The sequence below is a fragment of the Sinohyriopsis cumingii genome, chromosome 8 (assembly GCF_028554795.1).
Source record: "Sinohyriopsis cumingii isolate HCF-2022 chromosome 8, ASM2855479v2, whole genome shotgun sequence".
Classification (NCBI taxonomy): Eukaryota; Metazoa; Mollusca; class Bivalvia; order Unionida; family Unionidae; genus Sinohyriopsis; species Sinohyriopsis cumingii.
Window position 1 is genome coordinate 69,234,474 of NC_142968.1, and position 24,868 is coordinate 69,259,341.

General features: G+C 35.0%; 1 protein-coding gene across 2 annotated transcripts in view; it reads left to right on the forward strand.

Moving 5' to 3' along the window:
- LOC149793767 (uncharacterized) overlaps positions 1-24,868 on the forward strand; it is a 96,151-nt gene that overhangs the window by 61,281 nt on the left and 10,002 nt on the right. For both annotated transcript variants that reach the window (XM_089967755.1, XM_089967754.1), the window contains exon 2: positions 20,996-21,085. In XM_089967755.1, coding sequence (XP_089823881.1) covers positions 21,019-21,085 — 67 coding nt within the window. In that variant the 5' untranslated portion in view covers positions 20,996-21,018. The remainder of the gene's footprint in view (positions 1-20,995; positions 21,086-24,868) is intronic.

Sequence of the window (24,868 nt, forward strand, 5' to 3'; positions counted from 1 at the left end):
GGACTATTTGTAATTCTTCCTTGGTAAATCCGCGTTGTGGCGCTAACGAATCTAGGATATAAATCGCTGGTCTTCCTGACGATCTTGTTACGGCGGATATTTTATGTGTTGTAACGCTCCAGGTTGGGTCGGTTGCTCTTTTTCTGCCTCCTTCAGCCTCGCCTTCTTTATATAAATACCTGACTGTGACGCTACCTAGTACAGGTTGAATTGTGGAATCTCGCTTTAGGGGTATATTCGATTTTGTAATTGCAATTGCAGGCTTCATTGATATTGTTCGAGTCGTCTCATTATTTAACGCGTTAATTACATGAGGCAATCTTGATACCCAATCATGAGATCGATTATCTTGAATAAATTCACGCGCGTACTGGTATCCGAATAATCGTTCCGCGAGAGTTTTATTGAATCTCTCAACGATAGCTTGATTGTGATGAACACCTACAATACCGCGACGGATTTTAACATTATTCTTTTTCATCAGTGAAGTAACCGCGCCAAGAAATTCTCGACCTGGATCAACCTGGAGAAGCTTCGGCCATGTTAATGGAGATCGTGAATAAATTTCGCTAAACGCCTTAGCGATCTCCGTTGCTGTTTTATTCGATAACGGCTCGGCTTCTTTATACCTGCTGGCGATATCAACGACTGTCAAGACATATTTATATGTGACTCCGTCGACGGTATCGTAAGGAAGAAACATTAAATCAGCCTGATGGACTTCATTAGGGACACTGACGGTGAAACTTGCATATGGTATTTTCTTAGGCGGAGGAAGATATATTTGCCAGACCGCCTGTTTCGATAGCCACGATTCAGCGGTGGATTGTTTTACTTTTGCTGCCTTGGCGAGTTTGGCGATCGCTGATTTTCCTCGCCAAAACCTCGCGGAGAATAATATATTTGCTTCATTATTATTTACCAGCGCCGAGTACTAATTTACCTTTCATCGCGCCTTTTATCAACCAAGTTGCCAATTTTTCTTTGAAACTTTTGTCAGGAATCGCGTTTAGTGCGTGAATTAGCCTAATATCAGCGAGATGTCTTTGTTGTAAATCCCCGCTGCGATACGCAAGATCATGATAGTAACACGCGTTATCGATGGCGTTTACTGGATCCTCGCCGGGATTTGGTTGATTATTATTGTTGAGTCTTATATCGAGCCTCGTGCCGGGTCCGCAGTAATTGTATCCTGGCAAATGCTTTTCTCCGGGATATTTCGCCCAAGGCAGCCCAGGTAGATTTTTCATGGAGGCGGCAATGTCTCCTCCGGTTCTTCTATTTTTTTTTTTACAAATCTGAACTTGCGTGTCTTACAAACTTCGCATTCTCCTGCAATTGCGTTCCTGTTATTGCGTGTGACGATTTCGGTTGGATTTATCGTAGCTGTGCGCGTGCGACATTTAACACAATATAGATCCATATATTCTAGTAACATGAATGTAATTGATTTTTCAGCCACGAAGCGACGCGAGCAGGTGAAACACAACGCGGTGTTACCGAATTCGATTAGGATGATAATTATTGGCCCGTCTGGTTCTGGAAAGACGCAGCTGTTGCTAAATTTGATAATGCGATGGCTAAAATGGGATAAATTGTATTTGGTTGCACCGTCCGTTGATGATCAGCGTTGTTATCAAGTGCTAAAAGAATTTAGCGACAATACCGACGAAGGCACAATTGAATTTATCACAGACATCAATGAAACTCCGTCCGTGGAAAATTTAGATGGCGATGTTAATAATCTTGTTGTTTTCGATGATGTTATGCTGGATAAGCAAACTAATCCGGCTAGGATATTTTCGCGTGGCCGACACAAGAACACCGATGTGATTTACGTGACGCAGCGATATACGCAAATTCCAAAGGTAATTAGGGACAATTGCAATATCTTATCGGTGTTCAATGGCGTCGATACTCACATGTTGAGAAATATTCATCAGACTTGGTGCAACGGCGATATGGACATAAACAAATTCAAAATTTTCTTCAGCCGCGCCCAGGCAACACCGCACGGTTTCATCACGATTAATCTTCATGATCCGCGTAGTAGATATCGAATCGGTCTTGATCAATTTTATTCATGAGACTCGCAGCCAAACTTTGCAAACTTCGTCGACACCAGAATAAATCCCCCCCCCTTTTTTTCCTTGTCTAGAATCATTGAATTTGCACACAAAAAATTGCAGTCGGGAGTGAATTTACGCAAATTAATTTTCGTAGGAAGGCTTATTTTTGAAATCTGAGGCTTCTACGGAGAAAGTTCTCGTAGGAAGCTTTATTTTGCTGGAACCGTCTGGTCTGTACAACTTCCCTGCTGCTGATATTCACACAATATAGCAGCTGGTTCCAATAATTTCTATTCCAAGGAATGATATGATTTTGTCTGCAGGTTCGAAGAACTTATAGCATTCGTTGAGCTTCCAGTGTTCTTACTTGAAATTTCTTTGATTATGACATCTGTTTTTAAAGATTCTGTTCCTGTAGTTGCTCCTACTGACAATTTTGAAAATATCCCTTTATCGATTGTTTCCGGCTAAATAAAAACAGAATCATCGCGAGAATGTTTGGATTAATAGGTAACAAAATAGAACGTAACCACATCAAAATGTAGAGGATTTGATTAGTCTATTTCTAAATTAACTGTCAGAGTCATTCAGCCGATTTCGTTTTTAATGTGAGCAGCATACATACCAATATTGTATGCCTATTTAGAATATTTTATACCTATGTCGAGTGTTGTATAACGATTTCGAAACTCCGATGCACATTTTGAATAATTATGCAATAAGCGACAAAGACACCCAGAAAGTCATTTTTTCTTTTACTTTAGTGAGTCTAGAAGATATCATCAATCAACATAATGCCGACTCTTTTATAATTTCTGAGGAAAAGATTATGTTTAATCACGTAACACGTGTCAGGCATTGAATGTCATTCCTCGTATGTCATATCCAAATTGGACTGGAACTGCGAATGAAAAGTGAACTAAAATATTACATAAAGTAGATAAATGTATCATCCTGTACCTTTTGTTTCAAAATTCTACTTTTTCGCAGGCACCAAATTTTTTTTGATCAGAGCTAAGGCTGCTAATTGGTTCCCTGTTTCCACCCACTTTTCATTTCTCCCCGACCCAATACATCTACTATCTTTTCAAAGTTTTCGCTTGGGTCTGGTGGGTTGAACGTTATTTTAAGCACAAGGTCGGATATAAATAGCGACTGGTATATTTTGTGGAAGACAGACCCCGAAAATCTCCGGAAAGGACCACCGCCTCACGGGTAGCTACTATCTATCTTTCTCACGTATCTATGTTGGCTGCGCTGAGACTCGAGCCTCTCTGCGGGTACCGGGTTGTAGAATTGACACGACGTGCCTGACTACGTGTCGTAAGAGGTGGCTAAGTAAAGGCAAACTGTTTGCCGTGGGCTGCGTCCCGTGTTGGGGGAGGAAAGGATCCTGGTTGTTGAGCAGAGGCTTTCCGATGCGATACACTACTTTGTCATCTACTTCTTCTAGACGGGTTGTCAGGATGGGCCCGGTCTTAACTAATCGGCTGGTCGCACCAAGCTTTAGGATGTTTTTATTTGCTTGCTCACTTTCTCGTTTTTTTCTCCATGTATCATTATGGATACCACCTTTCTTCTACTCTCAGAAAATTTCCATGAAGCCGGTGGTGGCTCAAACGGGTCAATCGGGAGGTAATCTTACCTACTGAGTATACCACTTGTGTATCCCTGTCACTTGGAAAATTTCCCCTTGTTGGATTCTATGACGGGTGGGCGAGCATGGTTGACAAAATAACGATTTGTTATATAAAAAAATGGAAAATCCAAAAAGTCAACACAAGAGAACAAACACTGTTGCAGACTCTGAGGATAAGTCATGTGACGTGGAATCTTCTCCTCTCTTCATGGTCATCCAGTCCAAGGACGAAGCTAAACCTCTTGCTGAAATATCGCTATTTACAGTTGAAAAGTCTATTCTTAAATAAGTCGGCAAACACAAAAGTGTTAGAAAACTTAAATCAGGTGGTCTGCTTGTGGAGTACAAACCTAAAGCACATACAGAGAACATAACAAAAATTAAGACCTTTCATGACATTCCAGTAACTTGATTCGCACACACATCAATTAACACATCAAAAGGCATCATTCGTTGCCGTGAATTGGCTGGATCCAGCGACAATGAACTCATCGAAGGGATGAAAAATGAAGGTGTCACTGTAGTCCGTAAAATTCGTATCAAACGAAACAACAATCTGCAGGACAACAACACCATTATACTCACCTTTAAGAAACTAACAGTACCTCAAGTAGTCAAAGGCACTTTCGATGCAGAATACGATGCAAAAAAATGTCCATCATGTAGACCGATGCTCGAAAAGTCAAGCATGTGGCCGATGCAGAGGCCATTCTGATTGGGAATCCGAGTGCAGTGCCACTCCGCAATGCGTCAACTGTGGAAAGGAGCACCATGCTAATCAAAGGATTGTGACACATGGAAACAGGAGACGGAAATACAGAGGATTAAGTATACCTGCAACATACCTTACCCCGAGGCCAGGAAGTTTGTACAAGGTAGAACGTTTTAGGCCCGACCTTTTAGTAAACAAATAACCCCAAAACAACGAAAGACGCATAAACTCAAACAAACCAACCCGAATTCTCTTCCAGCTCAAGCATTCCGCATTAAAAACCTCCGAAAAACTAAATATCGACTCACACAACATTCAAAAACACTCCACCGCAAAATTAACAAACAGTTAAAAAAGTCGCAAACAAATAGGCAGCAAAAGGGGTCTGATGACACTATAAAGCTGTACAACGTGTTTGGGGACATTGAGGATATGGATGCAGAAAGAAGCTGCTCCACACCGTCAGGGTTGCCCAAGACCTACAACAACAAAACATCAATCCCGATCTTCCTCTCGAGAAATAAACCCAAATATTAATCCGCGAAAGATATAACCGATTTAAAATGATCAATAATGAAGAACAACATCATAAAATGAAATTGCGGAGGACTTAAAACCAACTGCACTGACTTCTGACTTTAAAAGAACATGCTAATGCAGTACTATGCCAACAGTAAAGTTTGTAAAAGGAACAGAGAACATCACACTTTTAACACCTACTCCAAAATTGGTGACAGGGCTTTATGTTTATTTTCCGTTGTTGTAAACAATAGGGCTCGTCATAGCGTCATTCTTTTCAACACAAATTTACAAGCCAATGCTTTACAAGTCACACTACATCGAGTGATTTCCTTTTGCTCTATTTATATGCCACCAAACACCAACCTAGTACCAAATGACTTAGAACAACCTTGTTCAACAAATGTCAGCTCATATGTTCTACTTGGGGATTTTAATGCCCATAACATTTTATGGGGATCAAACGACATAAGCGACAGGGGCCAAAAGGTATACGATTTCATTTCTTGACACGACTTGTGTCTATATAACACCAAATCACCAACATATTTACACCCAGGAACGGGTACATACACATGTATCGATTTGACAATTTATTCTCCTTCGCTGATGACCTTCACAGCAGTGTACACTTTCCAATCTCTCTTAAGAACACTTAATTGATGAAGCAATTCCACAATTGAATTTAAAGAAGGTAGACCGGGCCAAATTTGAAACACTTTGCACAGCTAAGCTTAATTGTGATACCGTTTTAAACGACAATAGCCCGTTTCAATATTTTACTTCTGTTTTAATCGACATTGCCAAAGAATCCAATCTCCTCACCAAACTATAAAAGAACCCAAACGATGTGGTTCCCCAAAGAATGTAAAGAGGACATTAGAGAACAAAGAGAAGCACTGAACAGATTTACTAATCGTCCAACGCCCGAAAGTTTAACTAAGTACCTTATTGATCGGGCCAAATCCCGCCGCACAATAAAAAAAGTAAAAGCGCATACTGGAAAAAAATGTTTCAATTTAAATTCTCTTTCCTCTATAAAGATAGTTTGGGACACGATCCGAATAAAAAATGGAAAGGGAAAACACAATTCGTTCCGACATCTGCAACAAAACAATAAGAATTTTAATTTCAAACGCGACATAATTTATATAGATTCTGATAGTTTCTCTAAACATTCCTCATCCTCATCCTCTAATTATTCAGAATCCTTCCGATGAGTAAAACCTCAAAAGTAAAAGACGCGATTGAAATTCACATCGAATAACTCAGAAAGTTATAATCAACTGTTTTCACTGTTTGAGCTGATGGAATCTCTGAATAAGGCTCATGATACATCCGCTTAGCTTGACGAATTTCATTACCAGTTTTTGAAACACTTCCCAGAACCATCATTAACTGTACCTCTGGAAATCTAAAATGCTTTATGGATTACTGGTAATTTACCGAACTTTGGAAAGAAGCAACATTAATACCAGTTCCCAAGGCAGGTAAAGAGAGTGCAGATCCTAACAGCTATCGACCCATTGCCCTGACGATCTGTGTGTGCAAAACAATGGAACGAATTATCAACTCCCGGCTTGTATGGTGCGTGGAAACTATCAATTTAATATCTCCTTTCAAAAGTGGCGTTCGATATGGCCGGAGAACCAGTGATCATCTGGTTGGACTGGAAACATTTATTAGTGAGACATTTATCAAGAAGGAACATTTAATAGTCGAAATGGCCCTCTACACTCTTTCATATCAAACTTTCTCAAACAGAATTCAAGGTACGAGTGGGCTCTACCCTCTCAGGTTTGCACCAGCAAGAGATGGATGTGAAACAAGATTGTTTTCTATATGTGATGCCTTTCAACATCAAAATCAATAGCATCAGCAACTGTTTGGCTCCTGATGTGGATTGTTCCTGATACGTTGATAATTTGCTAATATATTATCGATCATAGTACATGCATACAATTGAAAGACAACAACTGTTACAGCACGTGCCTTCTACTCAGTGAATAGACGATATAAGTCCAGTAATTTTTCATTATTGGGTTTTATTGTGAAATGAGGATGATACGTGGAGATTGATACATTTCTCCTGCTTCGTTACACCCTGCAAACACTAAAAAATACATTTACTACAACAATAAATAATACCATCATCAGTGCATTATTGATCTGCATCTTTACATTTATCCTGTTTCAAGTACATTCAATACGAATAACTACGAATAACTTACTACAGCATATATTTATTTATTATTCATCAAGAGAGATAGTGAACCAAATAAACCTAAACACAATAATCAGTATTTAGAGCAAAATTAGAGAGCAGACAGACAGACAGACAAACACACGTATGGACAGAACGATAGGCTCATAAAACAACTTGCAACTGATGACTTTATTTCACCTTTCAATAAACATTAATTACATAAAATAATAAAATACGTACTTCTGCTTAATTAAAACATGAATAAATAAGATTATAAAATATATGCTCCTGCTAGACTACAACAAAATATCAATAAGATTCAAAATTGAGCCAGTACTAAGGTTTCAAATTTTTAAAATCCAGAACGGTATGTAAGCATTTCTGTAAGTTACTAGGACATATTGATGCGCCTAAACTCACGCTGGGCGGAACACCTATGAACCCTACGTTTTAGGCTCTTTTGCACGAAAACAAACTAAACATCATACCTTCCTTTGGCATTAGAATATCATCAGCCTTGATAGCACAAAACTTGATCTTTGTAAAATTCAGAAAACGTCCATCTCCGAAATACCTCCCTGGCTACTTAAACAACCAAAAGTACTTTTAACGCTAAACCGCGGAAATTAAATCCGAGACTAATACATCCATCTTCCACAACTCTTATCTTGAAGTCCTCGCCGAATTTAAAAACTACACAATAATTTATACCGACGGGTCAAAGGATTTGAAAAAGGCTGCTGCAGCCTTCTTTAGTGGAAAACACACAACACAAGTTCGTTTACCAAATGGCACATCAATTTTTTTCTGCCGAAACCAGAGCAATAGATCTTGCTCTGCAATATATCGAAAACAAACATATTTTAAACAGTGCCATCTTATCTGACTCCCAATCAGTACTTCAGTCACTACACAATAGAAAACTGGAGAACCCATTTTTGACCAATTTTCTCGTAAAACATACTAAGCGGAGTACCTCTCACAATATCGTATAATGTTGGTTACATAGTCAAATTGGTATTAAACGTAATGAAAAAGCACATCGCGCTACTAAATTGGCCCTAATTAAAGATCCATCCAATTTTTAAATAATGTTCACTGATATTAAAGCTACTAACAAAGATACGTCAAGTCAGAAGTGGCAGGCATCACGGTATGATGCAGGGAATAAAAAACTTCACGCCATCAAGCCAACCCTAGGAGAATGAACACCTTCCTACAGAACCATCCGTAGGGAGGAGGTAGTTATTGCAAGAATTCGAAATGCTCATACGCATATCATCAACTCACACATACTAAAAGACAAATATCCACCAGAATACGTTTCTTGCTCCATAACATTCACTGTGAAGCATTTTATGGTAGAATGTTTCGACCTTCAACCTACGCGATATCAGTATTCCAATGTGCATGACATGAAGAAACGTTTTGATACAATGCACATCACTTTTATTATAGAATTCATGAAAGCAGTGAACATTTACTCTAAGCTATAACTTGTGTGACATGACCTTGAGCATTGTTATGTAATGTCCTTACCGTATCTTATTTTGAAGAACTTTTCATCTGCCTTTATTAACATATACCATTTACATTCCCCATTGCTTGTGAAGCTTTATATATTGCCGTTAATGATCTTATCGTTTTACTTTCAACTGTTTGGTTTTGGTATAACTGGACGATACAAAACCTTGTATCATTTTTAAATAATCGTGCATCTAACCATTTGCATGCCGCTATAAAGCCTAACAGTTCAGGTGCGCCGTGAAAATAACAATCAATCAATCAATCAACACTCGAAAAATCTGGACAGAGGTGAGATGTCATTAATCAGCAAAGACGAGCACCTTAGACCTTTGAGCCAACATTGACTCCGAGCTGTTGAAAGTTTTATATTTGAAAGATCGTTGTAGGATATGTGGCATGCATATTGCAATTACTTTTATCTTATATGTAGAGTTTGAAATCAAGTACAATTATTTACTCTAGCATTGTACTAATTATGCAAAATTTCAGTGCAAAGATACACGCGTCAACAATGCACAGAGCTAACATTCATTTCAGAACAGAGTTCTTCTCATTTATTTTGCGGTCTCGTATTTACGGACAGTTAGATTTACAGGCTGTATTATACCCACCTTTTTGTGGTAAGTAATTAATATTCTGCACTTATAGCTAATGATTCATTTCCTTGCTTGTAATATCAGTTCAAAATGTATATATCGATAATGCAAGAATGACACTTCCCTTAGAATAAGTATTTATTACACACGAAGAGCTATAAAATACACAGAGGCTGTTCCGTCATGAATAATGCAAATAACGCAAATTGACATCTAACCGGGACTTTTATGACCAAGAGATTTGCTGCGCATTAGTCATTTGCATTTTGGTTTAACGCCATTACGACGGCCTGTAATCCAGCCAGCAAATACAAGAGATCTTTTAATCGATTCTGGGAAAGTTTAGTCATATTTGCTTACCATGTTTTGAAGCATATTCCGGTTACACCCTTTCTCTGCTGGTCTCTGGAATTTTAATCCGTTTGTATCTCCCGATTGTTTTCTGTCGTATTGCCTTGAAAGCGTATAACTTAAGCGCCCTTAGTCGTAGACATTGTTTAATGCGTATATATTGCAAGAGGTGGATATATGTTTGTGTGACAACTTAGGTATCTATATACCACCAAAGTGTGACTAGTACTAGTAAAAATGCAATATTTCAGACTCCAGATCATTTAAGAGGAAAATACATGTTGGAATTGCACTTTTAGTTACTTGTTCAGTTACATATAATTTAGTATTTTATATTTTGAGATCATTAAAGGCTTATAAATATTGAATATCTGTAGCAATTGCAACATTCGCATACTAAATTACTATGATCGGCTAAATTGGTGGTCTGAGATGTACCCATTCAGCATTGTCTATTCCGGACATATATCTCCTGGTTAAAAAGAGGGGAATACCTCTTATATTTGCCAATGTCATTCACTCTGACATGCATATTATATACGTCATGCGTATAGTGCTGATTATGTATACAGTTTTTCTCTTTGTGAAGAGACAAGTTATTTTCTCAGTCACCATAGCAGAGAATATTCGTACGAATCTTTACCGACAACTGTCATTATTGACTGTGAAATAAAAGGTTTTGATGTAAGAGTGTCATCTACTTGCATAATGTTTTTTTATATTCCAAAATGATCAGATCATACCCGTGCACATTTTCTAGTAGATTCCCAAACTTGAATAATTCACTTTTGCATACTGTTAGGCGAGTAACAATTTTGAAAAATTGTGTTTTAAAATACATTGGTATATGTAATATAAAATGTTAAACATTACTTTGATTTAAACTATGAAATACGAAAATTGCTTGTCTAGTTGGGACATTATTCGTGTGATATATACTTTTGATAATGAAGAACAATAAAAACAACATGAAGCAATACAAATTAAGGAATATAAATCAATCCGGTAGCTATGATATTCCTGAAATTGTAATTATGAGAAAACGTTTCGCACGGTATTTATAATCGTTAACAAAATACTGTGTTAATTTTGAACTCAGACTAATTTATATATATTAATTTTCATTTTCATCAATATTTTTAATATTGACATTTTTTAACTGATATGGCGGAATTTTTAGGAATGTACTGACCATATACTCGCCATTATTTTCAACTTCTATAATCTGCCAATGGGAGAAGGGAATATCAACGAGCAAGGAAAACAGTCAATTTTGCAGAAGAGATTGATTTTTACTTGTGAGTGTTTACTATAGACACTTCGAGAAAATGATGTAATCTGTCTCGTGTACAAAACAGTCAGCTACTGTTGAACTGAATAGAAAGCTCTGCAGATGTAGGTATTAAATTAGAGCAGTGGAATATAGCTTTGATTTATAATAAATATTTAGGCCCTGGAGAAACTCGAGATATAGAAAGGTAAGATAAATCGTAATTATATCTTCCTGGCACAATGTTTAAGTTAACATGTACTTTAATGTTCTCAATGTACTAGATTGCTCCGTCTGTGGAATCTAATATTAGTAATATATATTTCAATAAAATAAATGCACGCTGGATACTGTTTTTCAAATAAACAGATTATATAAATTATCCTCGGAAGAATTGCAGATTCATTTGTTAGAAATGTGAATTGAGAAACACTCTAATGTAATTAGGTAAATAACATTTCTTGCTTTATATATGGTCGTGCTTCTAAGAATGATGCATTTCTCCTCCACCTCCAAACTGTTTAACGAATATGTTGTTGTTGAAGGTGTTTCTTTTATAATTTTCTGCTGACAACTATATCTGTTTAGTGTTTGGGTTTGTACTATGCTATGTCTCTTACGTTTGTGGAGATATTCCAAGTGAGGGCTTAAAACTGGGACTATTTTTGTAATCACCCAAATGAGGAATGATGTACCTTGAGGAGGTGTCAGACAAGTAATTACCGCTTCGGTGGCTTACGTGGTTAGAACGTTCGCAGCGGATGCGCAAGGTTGAACCCTGCCCGAGTCACACCAAAGACACATACATATAGTACCAGCTTGGCACTCAGCATGAATATATTAATATTAGGACTGGTCGGCAACGTGTTAGGATAATGTAAGAAGGCGTGGCATGATGCTACATGTCTACGGCATTATGTCTCAGTGCTAGACATCACTTTAAACTTCCACACTGCAGACATCGTAGCGATATTACTTGAATTGTTAAAACTAGATTAGAAATCCAAATCATACACGCACAAACAAGTATTTAGTCAATGTTTCAAATCTACTTTCCTATGTATGTGTCATATAATTTATGATTGCTCGATTATAATCTGTATCAATTGGATTTGTTGCAATTGCGGTGCTCTTCTTGCTTACTCCAATGATTCATAATTATTACGTTGTGATGAATGTAACTATTTAAGTAGAAGTGGCTGTTTCTGTTTTTCATCAGGCTGTTGTTTCTCACTTTGTCACAGTACATTTATGTTGGCAGTATCATGTACATCTGTCATTAAAGGCATATTAAGATCTAAAAAGATGAAATATATGGCAAGACGCCAGTGCCGTAGATAGTTGTTACTTTGTAACTTTGTCACTCGGTTGAACGTAGTATGAAAGTTAGAAAAACATGTATACCTGTTTGGCCTTTGGCATATCAGCCATTACACATCTAAAAAACACAGTGACCTCAAGCTTAGACATATTACTTTTGTTTTTCACAAGTTAAATTGGAAAGTGAAAGGAAAGGATATGACCAAATTATACAAACGCAGCACATATGTGTTTTATCGCTAAATATATGAACACACATTATTTTAAGGCATTTCAGGCCATGCTATTACATATTCATGGAGTTGCTTAACTTGATAGTTTTTACACCTTCTTTTTACATGCTGAATTTGTTTTAAATATATCCATTGATCTATGTTACTATTTTGATTAAGACACTGTACACTATGTGATTCTCCGATTATTTGGTAATGAGTGAGATTTGGATTTAATTTGTACGTGAATGCGCGCATAGGTTTTGACCGTGATGTTTGTATGGTTTCGTGTATGTTTATTGGGATGCAATGCATTATTGGCTGCTTGTATACATACACGCTCCAAAGAGATTACCTGCAACAATTATCCAAATACTTATCTGAGTAATTTAAAGCTTTATGGATGCGGTTTCTTCCTAACCATTGAATAATATGTACGTAAAGAAAAGAGAGCCTTTCAATGAATTCGTTCACGTAAAACTAGGCATGCCTGCCTCTATTCGAATTACTCCAACGCTGCGGCTGATTGCAATATAAAATTATAATAGATTCTTTAAATCAATTTAAACTCCAAACCTCTCTGCATCAGAATATCTGCTTGTTGTTGAAGTGCTCCATACTCAAAGAGTTGAGACTGGTATTACATAAATACATTACTCGCAAACGTTGAAGACTAAAACTGCTAAATCCGAATTGTAGCCTCAAATTACGGTATCATTTACTTTAATGGGCAGAAATGTATTTCATTGTCATAAATCATCCCTTCAACTCATGCCAATACAAACATTTCATGCAGAGATCAAAATATCCGAAAACGGAGAAACGAAACACCATTATTGATTTTCTATCTTGAACTCGAATCTTAAGAACGAGTCAAACGTGATTAGATAACTAATAATCACGTGTTTCTTTTGCTTATGAAAAATATAAAGTATCTCAATAATTTAAGTTTATAAAGTGTGTGTGTGTGTGTGTGATTTTTAACTTAGCTTTAACATGTTTTTAGTCATATCGCTGTCTGCAGTGTGGCAGTTCATAGTGATGTCTAGCGCTGTGGAATCAATCAGCAGATATGTAGCACTATGTCTCGCCCAGTACCATTATCCTCACACCAGGCAATCAAGTCCTAACAGTAACCTCTTAATGTTGAGCGACAAGCGAGGCAGCTGCTAGCACCTTTTGTATCAGTCTTCGGTATGACTCCACCGGGTTCGAACCCGCGACCTCCCGCATCTGAGGCTGACGTTCTAACCATTTAGGCCACCAGCCCGGACTTTCTAGGAAGTACTGTTGGTAAATATGTATATTCATTGTTGTGATTATAGTTATAGCAGAATGAGGGATTTATCTGTGGATCTTCTTTCTGAATCGAACTGAATCCTCATGTTGCAATTTCTAGAAACTTTCAGTCGTTAATTCTTAGCATTGTTCTTTTGAATCTTTTTGTTGGTAGCGATATTAAGCGGATAAGCCTTTGATGAGTTCGTCATATTTTCATAGGTCGTTACGCTTCAGAATCGTAGCATATAATTAATGAATATATTTGACATAGAGTTTGAAACGCTGCAATGAAATAATAATAATAATAATAATAATAATAATAATAATAATAATAATTATAATAATAATAATCTCATGTAGCATGGTGATCATACGAAATTACATGCATGTATTAAACCTATGAAACAAACACAAAATAAAACAATTCTAGGTGTAACGCACTAAGTCTCTGACTTTTATAGATTATGATAGATTTGATCAAAATGATGCAAGATATTAATAATATTATTGATTAACTAGATAAAGTTATAAACCCTGATGTAATTTGCATTACAATATAGGAATGTACTTCGGCCTTTCGCAAATCATCACACATGGGTATTTTAACAGCAACGCGAAACGCGTCTTTTATATCTACATCAAAATGCACATTCATTCAACAGAGGGAATATTTTAAAACCTTTCTATGTTTTCCATCATGGTAAAGAGTCCTTTTCTCACATGCATAGCACGCCACCACTGTATAGTTCAAACATTGTGTATGGTATTAAAATCTCCTTTGTGATCTTATTTTAGAAAACGTAATATATCCTTCGAATTTAACTCTCCATTTAGTTTTTTTTGAAAAATATATTGTTAAATACAATAGGGGCCCCGAGTGGCCGAGTGGTCTAAAGCGCTCTCCGTTACGGATCACTGCGTCCTCACCTCTGTCTCGGATTCGGCCAATGTGGGTATGTGAGAAAGCTTGCCAGTAGCTTCTCGTGGGTCGTTGGTTCTTCCCGGGGTTTTCCCAGGTTCTTCCTCCACCATTAATACTGACCGCTATGCATAGCATATCGTGTGCTGAAAATGGAGTTAAACCCAACAACAACAACAATAAATAAATAAATACAATAAAAACGTGTTTCTCATCACCTACCACTTAACTGACCCAAACGTTTCTCATTCCGTATGAAACCGGTCAATTCTTAACTTTATTTACTCAACATGCACAATATTAGTCCGATGTCAATTATAGGTTTTATCTTTGGTTTGGTATTCTATCGTCAGTCATAGTTCATAATTTGAACCAGTACTTAAAAATTCTTCTATATCTTACTACTTGCATTCTACCGAATTCACTTTAGATATAAGCGTGGGAGTGTATTTTATACTACCGATAACATATTTACAAAATGACGCATATAAAGCTTCAATGTAATTTCTTTTGTACAAACCCCAAACTCCCGATCCATTAATCACAATTGGTGCTATTTAAGTATCAAATATTTGGAATATACTTACTTTAGTAAGTATACAAAACCAATTAAATCTAGTGTTCAAACCATAAAGCGCCTTTGTCACTTGTGCTGCAAGTGTTTTTGTGACACGTGAAGTTGTGAGATATTTATAATAAGATTCTGTCTTTATCAAGCAATCATCACAAATTGTTTTATCTTCTCAAATAATCCCTTTGTCAAAAAACTACGATTTCGTATTTTCCAGCCAGGTTTAACTTTAATTTCCAGATGTTGCGGTATTATTTTAGCTTACTTAGAATTCTCTAAAGTCTAGTAGAAGTTTCCGCAAAGGCAACGAAGTCATCTGCATACATAAGAGAACATAAATTAGCTAACGTCTATATACACGGTTATTATGGTCATAAATACATGTCCTTAAATAAATTAGAAAAAATAAACAATATGTTACAAAACAACCTTTCCTTACCCAAGTCGGTCAGTTAAATATTCCAGTCAAGCCATTCGGCGTTTTCGCACAATCTGTGACAACTGCATAGATCACTGTCAGTACTATACGCATTATGCTGCTAACTTGTTCTTTTAGTATTTTTATGTCAAGGTAAGTTGCTCTCAATAGAGTACAACGCTTTTTCATAATCAACAAAATGGAAATAAAACATATATCTTTGTTTCCGTTAATATTTATACAACAATGTACTATGGGGAAATACACTATCTACAATGGAATATCTAAATATATTATCTACAGTGGAATATCTTAACGTATTATCTACAGTGGAATATCTACCAGCTTGTACTTTACTTAATTGTCATTTTCTTGGATTCCGATAAATAATCTTTTATGTAAAAGTTATTAAATTTGCTGCAGGTTGTTAAAAGGCTTATGCTTCTATACTTTTCAGGCATATTTTTATTCTCCCTGTTTTGAATCGGGGCAATAAAAGCCTGGGTTCAACACTTCGGAAAGATCAACTAAGTTATAGCAATATATACTAATACAGGTACCGTATTGTTTCCGGCTGCTTTTTACAAAAAAACTACTTGAAAGGTAATGTGAATATTTCAATTGGCGGTGCTTGGACATTTCACAAGTCTCCAAAAAAAGGCTTGTGTTTTCTTCTTTTCTGAATAGATTGGTCTTGTGTCTAGTTATGTTTTAGTATTTAGTCCAATAATGTTTTAATAAAGCCAATGTATCTGTGTTTTTATTTTTTTTTCAGAAGTTTCTAAGTGCATCACATGCACGATTATTTGCAGCTTTACCGTCTGCATCATGATAATGTTGGTTGTTGACCAAAACTAGATCGTTTCTTTTATTGATATCATTTTGAACTACTTTTGCTGCTTGTATTGATTCACAAATACCTCCTTGAAAGAATTCGTAGCAGTATTAAGATGGTTTTTGCTGTATCGCTGTGAGGACTATATATATTGTTCTGATGTGCAGAGCTTACATTAGATAAAAAATATATTTCTCTGTGTTTCCTTTCATATATGTGTATCTATAGAAGGAATACTTTTATTAGTTCCAGCTTTGATGGTGATTTGATCAGTTTGACCCCATGACAAATATCTTTGGTTCACAAATATATTCGAGTATAATACCAATCCTGATTGTTGTTATACATGGAAATAATGATTGATCTAAAAGTATGTAATCTATGGTTGTAGCAGAGTTATCATCTATAAATGCAGTTACCAAATACCTCCAATACAACACTCTCATTTGCCATCTGCAATCTTAATTCCGGATAGGTGGCAAAATTTCGGTAAATTCTCACCGTAGTGATTTAGGCCCTCTCTGTCCTTAACAGTCATATCAATGATCTGAATATTAACATGTATTATAAAATCAGGTTCTGAGAAAGTATAGTCATTGAAATTATCACCAGCGATAAATAGGCGGTTTTGAAAGGCTATAGTGTACAGATGCAGTTTCTGTAAGTGTAATCAAATCTTTCTCGACATGCATAGACTAGTGTTCATGTGAAATATACACTACACAAACATTTGGTCAACCTGAAGGGTTTGTAAACAAGGGGGACAATTTTAACCAGGTAATATTTTGTTATATTTAGTCACAAATTAACTGATATTGAAATTATTTCGTATATGCTATTATATACATACCACCAGCATAATGTTTTGCATTAAATGCTTTATCTCTGATATTTACGCAAATTGTGAAACCAATTATGCTGATTGATTCTAAAAATGTTCCAAGACTCATTTACATATTGTTGTATTATAAACAACCCTCAAATATGGCTACATAGTGGATTTATAGATGGGCCCAAGTGTGAATTACATATTTTTCTATTACAGCCAACCCTTATATATTGCAACAAAGTTCTATCATCATCAACTTGTCAAACGTATTAGACTTTTATTTTGTTGTTGTTGTTGTAGGGTTTAACGCCATTTTTCAGCACACGATAGGCTATGCATGGCGGTCAGTATTAATGGTGGAGGAGAACCCGGGAAAACCCCAGAAAGAACCACGGACCCACGAGAAGCTACTGGCAAGCTTTCTCACATACCCATATTGGCTGAATACGAGACTCGAGCCCAAGCAGACAGAGGTGAGATGGCGGTGATCCGTAACGGTGATCGCTTTCGACCACTCTGCCACTCGGGGCCCCACACTTTCATTTTAATCTAATCATTTTTGCTACAGGTATTGTATAAGCATATATCTCGACACATGAGGATATAAAATCTGTATGTGTTAACATTATTCAGGCATTCGGATGACATATATAATTTATAATGAGGATGTCATTACAACCCCTATACTAATTAGTACAGTATAGATTATGAATGACTATTGGATTTAACTACCTATTAATCCTTGCTATATCTGGAAGCTTGCATACATTAATACTTAATTGATGCTTATAGATGTATAGATACTACTTATAGATAAATGCAAGTGTAAGCTTTGTAGGGATGTAGACTGTGAGAAAGTCTAGTACATTTCATTTTTTTTACAAACACGTTACAGATATTTGTGTTGTTTTGATGTAAAGAATACCACGAATGTTCCATGACAAAATCATTTCGAAAAGTCAAGAGCTCGGGCCCTAGAAAACGAATACTTATTGAGAAAAGAAAATAATAGTTTTTCTATCGAGTATATTTTAACATAAGTTAAAACTATAACAGTGACAGACGTCGATAGTTGGTGAAAATACAGTGAGTGCAATGAGGATAGAAGTGTGGAAGTACACTGGACAAGTTGGACAAGTTGTTGTTTCATTAAGCAAAGAGCGCTTACTAATATAACATTGTTTACAAAAATGTACACAGTTAAAAATACAGAAACAGTAGAGGACGTATAATAGAACAGAACCGAACGCTGCTAAGTTCCTTTGCAAACAAACTGTGCAACGTTTACACGTTTAAGCTGAATGCCAGTAAATGTTTGCAAAATTAGTAACGTGTAAACGATAGTGCAGTTCCTTGTAATACAGGAACTTCTGGTTTGAACTAAATTATGTATTTCTGAATCACTTGTTAAGAGGGATGTTAATTAGGATCGTGGATTAAACATTTGCCTTAGGTATCTATCATTTTCACCCAGAAGTTGGAATCTCTAAAAAAGAAAACGTTGACACGAAACGGCTGTAGCGCACCCTGTACAATATTACATATCATGGTGTAATACTGAAAATGTTGATGCAATACCTTTCAAATAAAGTATCTAATTTTCAGCAGCATAGTAACATAGTCGTTCGATGCTCTTCATTCGAAGTGATTCTGTCTGCATATTCATTTTAATGTCATACTGAGAGGTAATGCATATTATTTCTGGGTAAAAAAGGCAATAAGTCTTGATTATTATGCCCTAGAGATAAACGCATTTAATGATAGAGGACATTCACATTTGAATTTGAATCATCTTACGTGAAATGTATATCTAACCAAATAGCTGAAACTCTTGTAATGGTACCGTACAGTAGACAGCTCTAACAATTGAAGCAATACGCACTAATTATGAAGATATTTAGGAATAACAACCATATGGTACGGACTTATATTGACATTTGAGAGTTGTTAAGCATATAATGCTTTGTATACGTTTCGCCCAAATATTTAGTCATGTTTAATTTTAATTCAGAAAAGACATTTTTGCTGATATGATTAGTTTTCTCCAAGTGCTACATCCATGCCACATTATGAAACGTTTTAAAAGTCTATACTTTGGTTGAAAATAGTTTAATGTACTTTTGAAAATTTATTTAAATTAAATGTCCAATCGGTTTACTAAGAATCAAATACCTTTGAAGGAATGCAGATTTTTTGTGTCTCTTTTGACGAAATGTTTTAGAAAAATTCATAACAACTAAAGAGAATCAACTTAAGTATTTATTAAGTACCTTTATTCTTGCCAATAATTCAAATTATGTTTAAAGCAAACATCGCCTCGTTACATTCGGTGACAAAACACAGCATGCTTTGAAATTCAAATTAAGTAGAGGGTTTGTGGCGAATTTTATTTGCAAACGTTTCTTTCGAAACCACCTTCATTTACCTGTAATTACATGTGAATATTGGAATTTAATTATACTTTCAAATTATGTCAATATGTCATACAAATCAAATTGTAAAAAGCTCCAAGTACAAACCAAACGACGTAGCAATTAAATCTATTTTTTTATTTATGTTGGGACAAGAATGTTGCTGATCATCATAGCCATAATTTAAGCTAATTATGAACTCTACGATATTTGTTTTGAAAAGATTATATGAAGGCCTTCTATGTGATTATGAAGCCAAATATAAACCTGTTTTAAAATATTGTCCCTTTGTTGTTAAACTTCTAGTTGTTACGTTATTGTAAAATTGTACAACATACACATGTTTCTATAAAAAGTTTCGGAACATTCCTTGTTCATTTTTACGAGAATATTCTCTTAAAACAAGTAACAGAAAGGAGTGAATGACAGAAAGCTTTGTAAAATTTAACAAATATATTCATTTTCTTAGAATACAAAGTGAACAAGAGAAGAAGAAAATAATACTTACGGTATTGCGAATTAAATCCCCAAATAATCCAAGAATTAGAGACACAAATCCTAGTAATTTAAAGTCCTGAAAAAATTCAGTAAAAGTCCAGAAAAAAAATTCCCAAACTGAAGTCGATGACGTGTCTGTGTGAAGTGTTGATGTATCAACAGTCTTTTGTTCAATCACCGAAATATAATTCCGTGTTAGAATATACTATAATTTCCAGTCTTTATCCAAGAATTTTAACTGATACAATATTCACTTGAATGACATAAATTTAACAAAAATTTCGAAACTAATGTAAGCCAACCATATATATATATACATAAATAATATTATTATATGTTTGTTATCTTATAGGTGTTGTCTAATGTTGTAAAGCACTTAGATATTCTAAAGATTAGGCGCTATACAAAGTACTCATTATTATTATTATTATTATTATATATATATATATATATATATATATATATATATATATATATATATATATATATATATATATATATATCTATGTATATATATATATATATATATATATATATATATATATATATATATATATATAATGAGCGAAACGTACTGTAATTTACTTTTTATTTTCTAGTACTTGAGATTATTTTTAGTACCTGTTTTAATAGCCGGCTTTTGTTTCATGTATGTTGGCATGTATGGTATTATTTCTTTACAGTTTCCGCTATTGTTATCCGGAAAAAAATGGTTTTATTTTATTGAAGCTTGTCTTTTGTGCGGTGATACAACTTCAAAATAAGTCGTAACGCCAGCAACATTAATTAATTTGAAATATTTTCATTTACAGATGATTGATGACCACCGTAGACTATGAATTCTGGTGTATTAGGAGCAATCATTTTGGCTATGAACTTAGCAGAGGCTATTGCTCAACAAGGTAATGTACATGTATAGGGCGGACAAATAAATAAATGAACAAATATCATGCTATCCTTTCATCTAACCTTTCTTAAAACAGTGTAAACGTCAGTTAATTTTCTCATTTAAATCAAGTGTAATGCCTTATTTCATATTGATGACAATTTGAAGCTTTCTCTTATTTGTGTGTATATATATATATATATATATATATATATATATATATATATATATATATATATAGGTTACTTACTTAAATATGAATTACTTTGCATATAACACGCCCGATACATTAATTATGATTCTGAAGTTATTTCATCAGTCATTTGCCATCTTGTATTGCATGACGCAATCAGACTGCCGTATAACCATGCGAGATCACTTATCATTTGTGTGTGTGTGTGTATGTGTGTCTAAGTGTGTGTTTTGAGCTCGTTTATCTGTGAATAAGAGATTTGAAATACAGATACCATCTTGGAGTCCGATTTGTTTTTACTCATGAGAAGATATATTTAAATTTTGTTAAACTTCAAAGCTGTGAACAATGTTTATTGTGAATCAATCAACAATCTACTCAAGTTCATTATATTTATGCCCAACCGGTATTTTAACACAAGAAACATTTGTAATTGAAAGGATCTAATATCCATTCAACAAAGACCGTGTGGACAACGTTCATTAATAAAGTTTGATCAAGACCTAATAGTCTGCGCCAAAGGTGAGTGTTTCTTGTCGTAGTTGACACAATACGATATTGGTGTTTCTTCTTTGGAGAATTTCTGAATTAAATACTTTGTGTGACTTACAATATGGAGACATTTTCCGACTCTTTGTCTATTGGCAAATTAGTCGATGCCATGAACTAACAGGACCGAATATCTCAGCGGTCCGAAATATTGATTTTCATGCGGTCTGTGCCATATGTCCACAAAAGGTTCAATTCATAACCTCTGAATAAACGATTTCCTTGACTAGTTGTCCAAAAGCAGAAGAATATTTTCAATGTGCAAATTATCCATTTAGGAATGGGACGTTATGGATATCAGCTGATATTTACACGAGAGCAAATGATCATGAGCAAATGTACGGGAAAAACACATCATTGAAGATGATATTGTTTCTACATTTTGATCAAAGACAAAAATATATCACTAACTATAATGAAAGTAACTCATGAAGTTCTCGAATAATTGCATTTATATATTCTACGTAATCATAATTGTGACTTTTGTGTACAATATGAATTGTTCGTGCTCTATTGATTTTTGTTTTTCTTTGAAGATGTAAAGAAATAAACCTAAATAAGTTGCATAATTACTTCACACCTCGATTACGACAATTGTTCAGTAGAGAAGGCCATGAAAACATTCCCAGCGTTGCAACGAAAGTTCCCATGAATTTAATAATGTAAAATAAATCTGTAATTTCGAAAGGAATGCGTATTTTTAGTTTATCAGTTCAACAATTTCAACTTATTTAGATGTAATGAAGTTTCATGAAAATTCTTATATATTTCAAAATGGAGGTGATAAGATCTCATCTGAACATGTATCCATATTCTTTGAGAAAAAATAATAAGAAATCATAAGAAATTAATGAATGAAAAGAACATGCGTTAATTATGATATCACAAGTCATTGTATATAGGTAATCGAATTTCCCGTTCAGCGCTTTAACGCTAAGATCAATCAATTTCAGTTTGAGAAAACTATCTTAATATTCAAGAAGGCAATATGAACATTGTTACCTTTCAGGGTCTCTTAAGAGGACCACATAAATTGTTCTGCAATGTTAATTTATCTCAAGAAGACAACATAAATCTTTGTTCGCTTCCATCTGCTCTCAGGAAGACGATATCAATAGTTGTGCCCTTTCAAGTTGTCGCGGCCAGACCGCATCTATCTTTCTGCCCTTTAAACCTATGTTTCCCAGACTATGTACGTTTTCACAAATTTATTTATTTGATTAATTTTAAAGATTGGGCCTAGTTAAATAATCAAATAACTACAACCTTTACTCTAACAATATTTGTCTCAGAATGACTGAATCCTTTGCAGAGCATTTGACGACCAGAAGCATTTCTATGTAGGCATCATCTCTCTTTTGAAGGGGTCTGAAATGTGCTTTAATAATTATTGAAATATATTATCAAATGAGCCAAGTATAATTAGTTCTATCTGGTATTATATGAAGATGTGTTTGAAACGGATATCATTAAACGATTGACTGGCGGATTACGTGCACGAATTCTCTGGTGACAGTAAAGATGGATATCGATTTTTATCTGGCTAATGTATTTGAACAAGCAAACTATGTATACGCGTTCGACATAAACAATAAAAATGTTTAGTACAGCTTTGATTCAGTCTGGTTTTAATAAATAATCAACGGTATAGCCTTTCTTAAGCGGAATCATTATCGGAACTTTGGGGTTTACCGTTACACAGTAAGCCTTATATATAATCGTATTATATGTAGTAGGATGTACAAATTGAATGCGGTTAAAACATTTAGTTGAGTTGAAATGATTTGGGTTTATAGTTTTAGAGAAGCCGTTTGCTTACATATATTGATCAAGGATAAGAAGGTTTAGCTACCAACGTCTCTTGTTTAATCAGCGTATTGGAAATATGTGAGTGTGGTTATTGGATAGTTCTTGCAAATATGGTCAACCAACCCAATTTGCTGTCTTGCTGTACTAACTTTGCAATACAACTTAAGTGTCTAGTACCTGGGACAAACTTTCATATACTTTTCTGAGTCTCTGAATCAGTTTTTGGTTAAAATTTCACTGAACAGAGTGCAGTAGTTTTCATATACTTCACTCGGAGATACCAAAATTACGTATTAAGTATATCGTCCTTAAGAATTCATAGTCGTATCTCATCGTTGTCATCCATGTATCACGCTTCCAGTCTAAGTAACGATTTCGAGTATTTATACGTCTATTGATATGAACTGTACGTTAGTGCTTTTGATTTATATCAACATTGTGAGATTACAAATTTACTCTTATGCAGAAGTCCTCCAAGTCACAGAGATATATGTGCTATCAAATATCTTGCCTCCATGCAAGGAACCTATCAAAAGTGCACATATTGAAATAAGAAATTGCCGAGACATTGGAGGAAAGTAATTTTGAAAATATAAGTCCAATGAAAGCATAATTCTCTCTTGAAAACTAAACATCGTTATGTAATGTATCCTATTGTACACCAACTGGACTATCATAGCAACATGAATATGGCAAGAATACAAACATGGCAACTAGACTACCATGGCAACACGAAACTGTACGGCAACAAGACTATCGTGGGAACATGAAATTATACGCCTACGAGCTTATCACCACAACATGAAGGTATACACAAACGACGCTATCATTGCAATATGAATCACGGTTGAACCAAAGCATTAAGCGTGCAGTTAAGCAAATAAAATCATCAATAGCAGGTCTGTGACTAATCCATTTTAGAAATACTCTATTAATTTTCCTTTTTCTTTGATATGTACTTCTTGCTCCTACAGGCAAGAAGGATAGATTGTATATACTGTATCCATTTATTTAAAAAGTAAGAGAAAACATATCAGTGACAAATGTATAGAAAATATTAATTTATAATGGTTCCACGATAATGATATTTATCTGTTCTATCCAGCCATTATGAATACATTGTTGCTATATCATTATAATACTGATTATAACTCTTCATGAAAGGACGAAATAAACCGCCTTGTTAGGTTTTGTTAAATGAGATACACATCAATTACACGAACTGTTACATTAAATACGACAAATGTG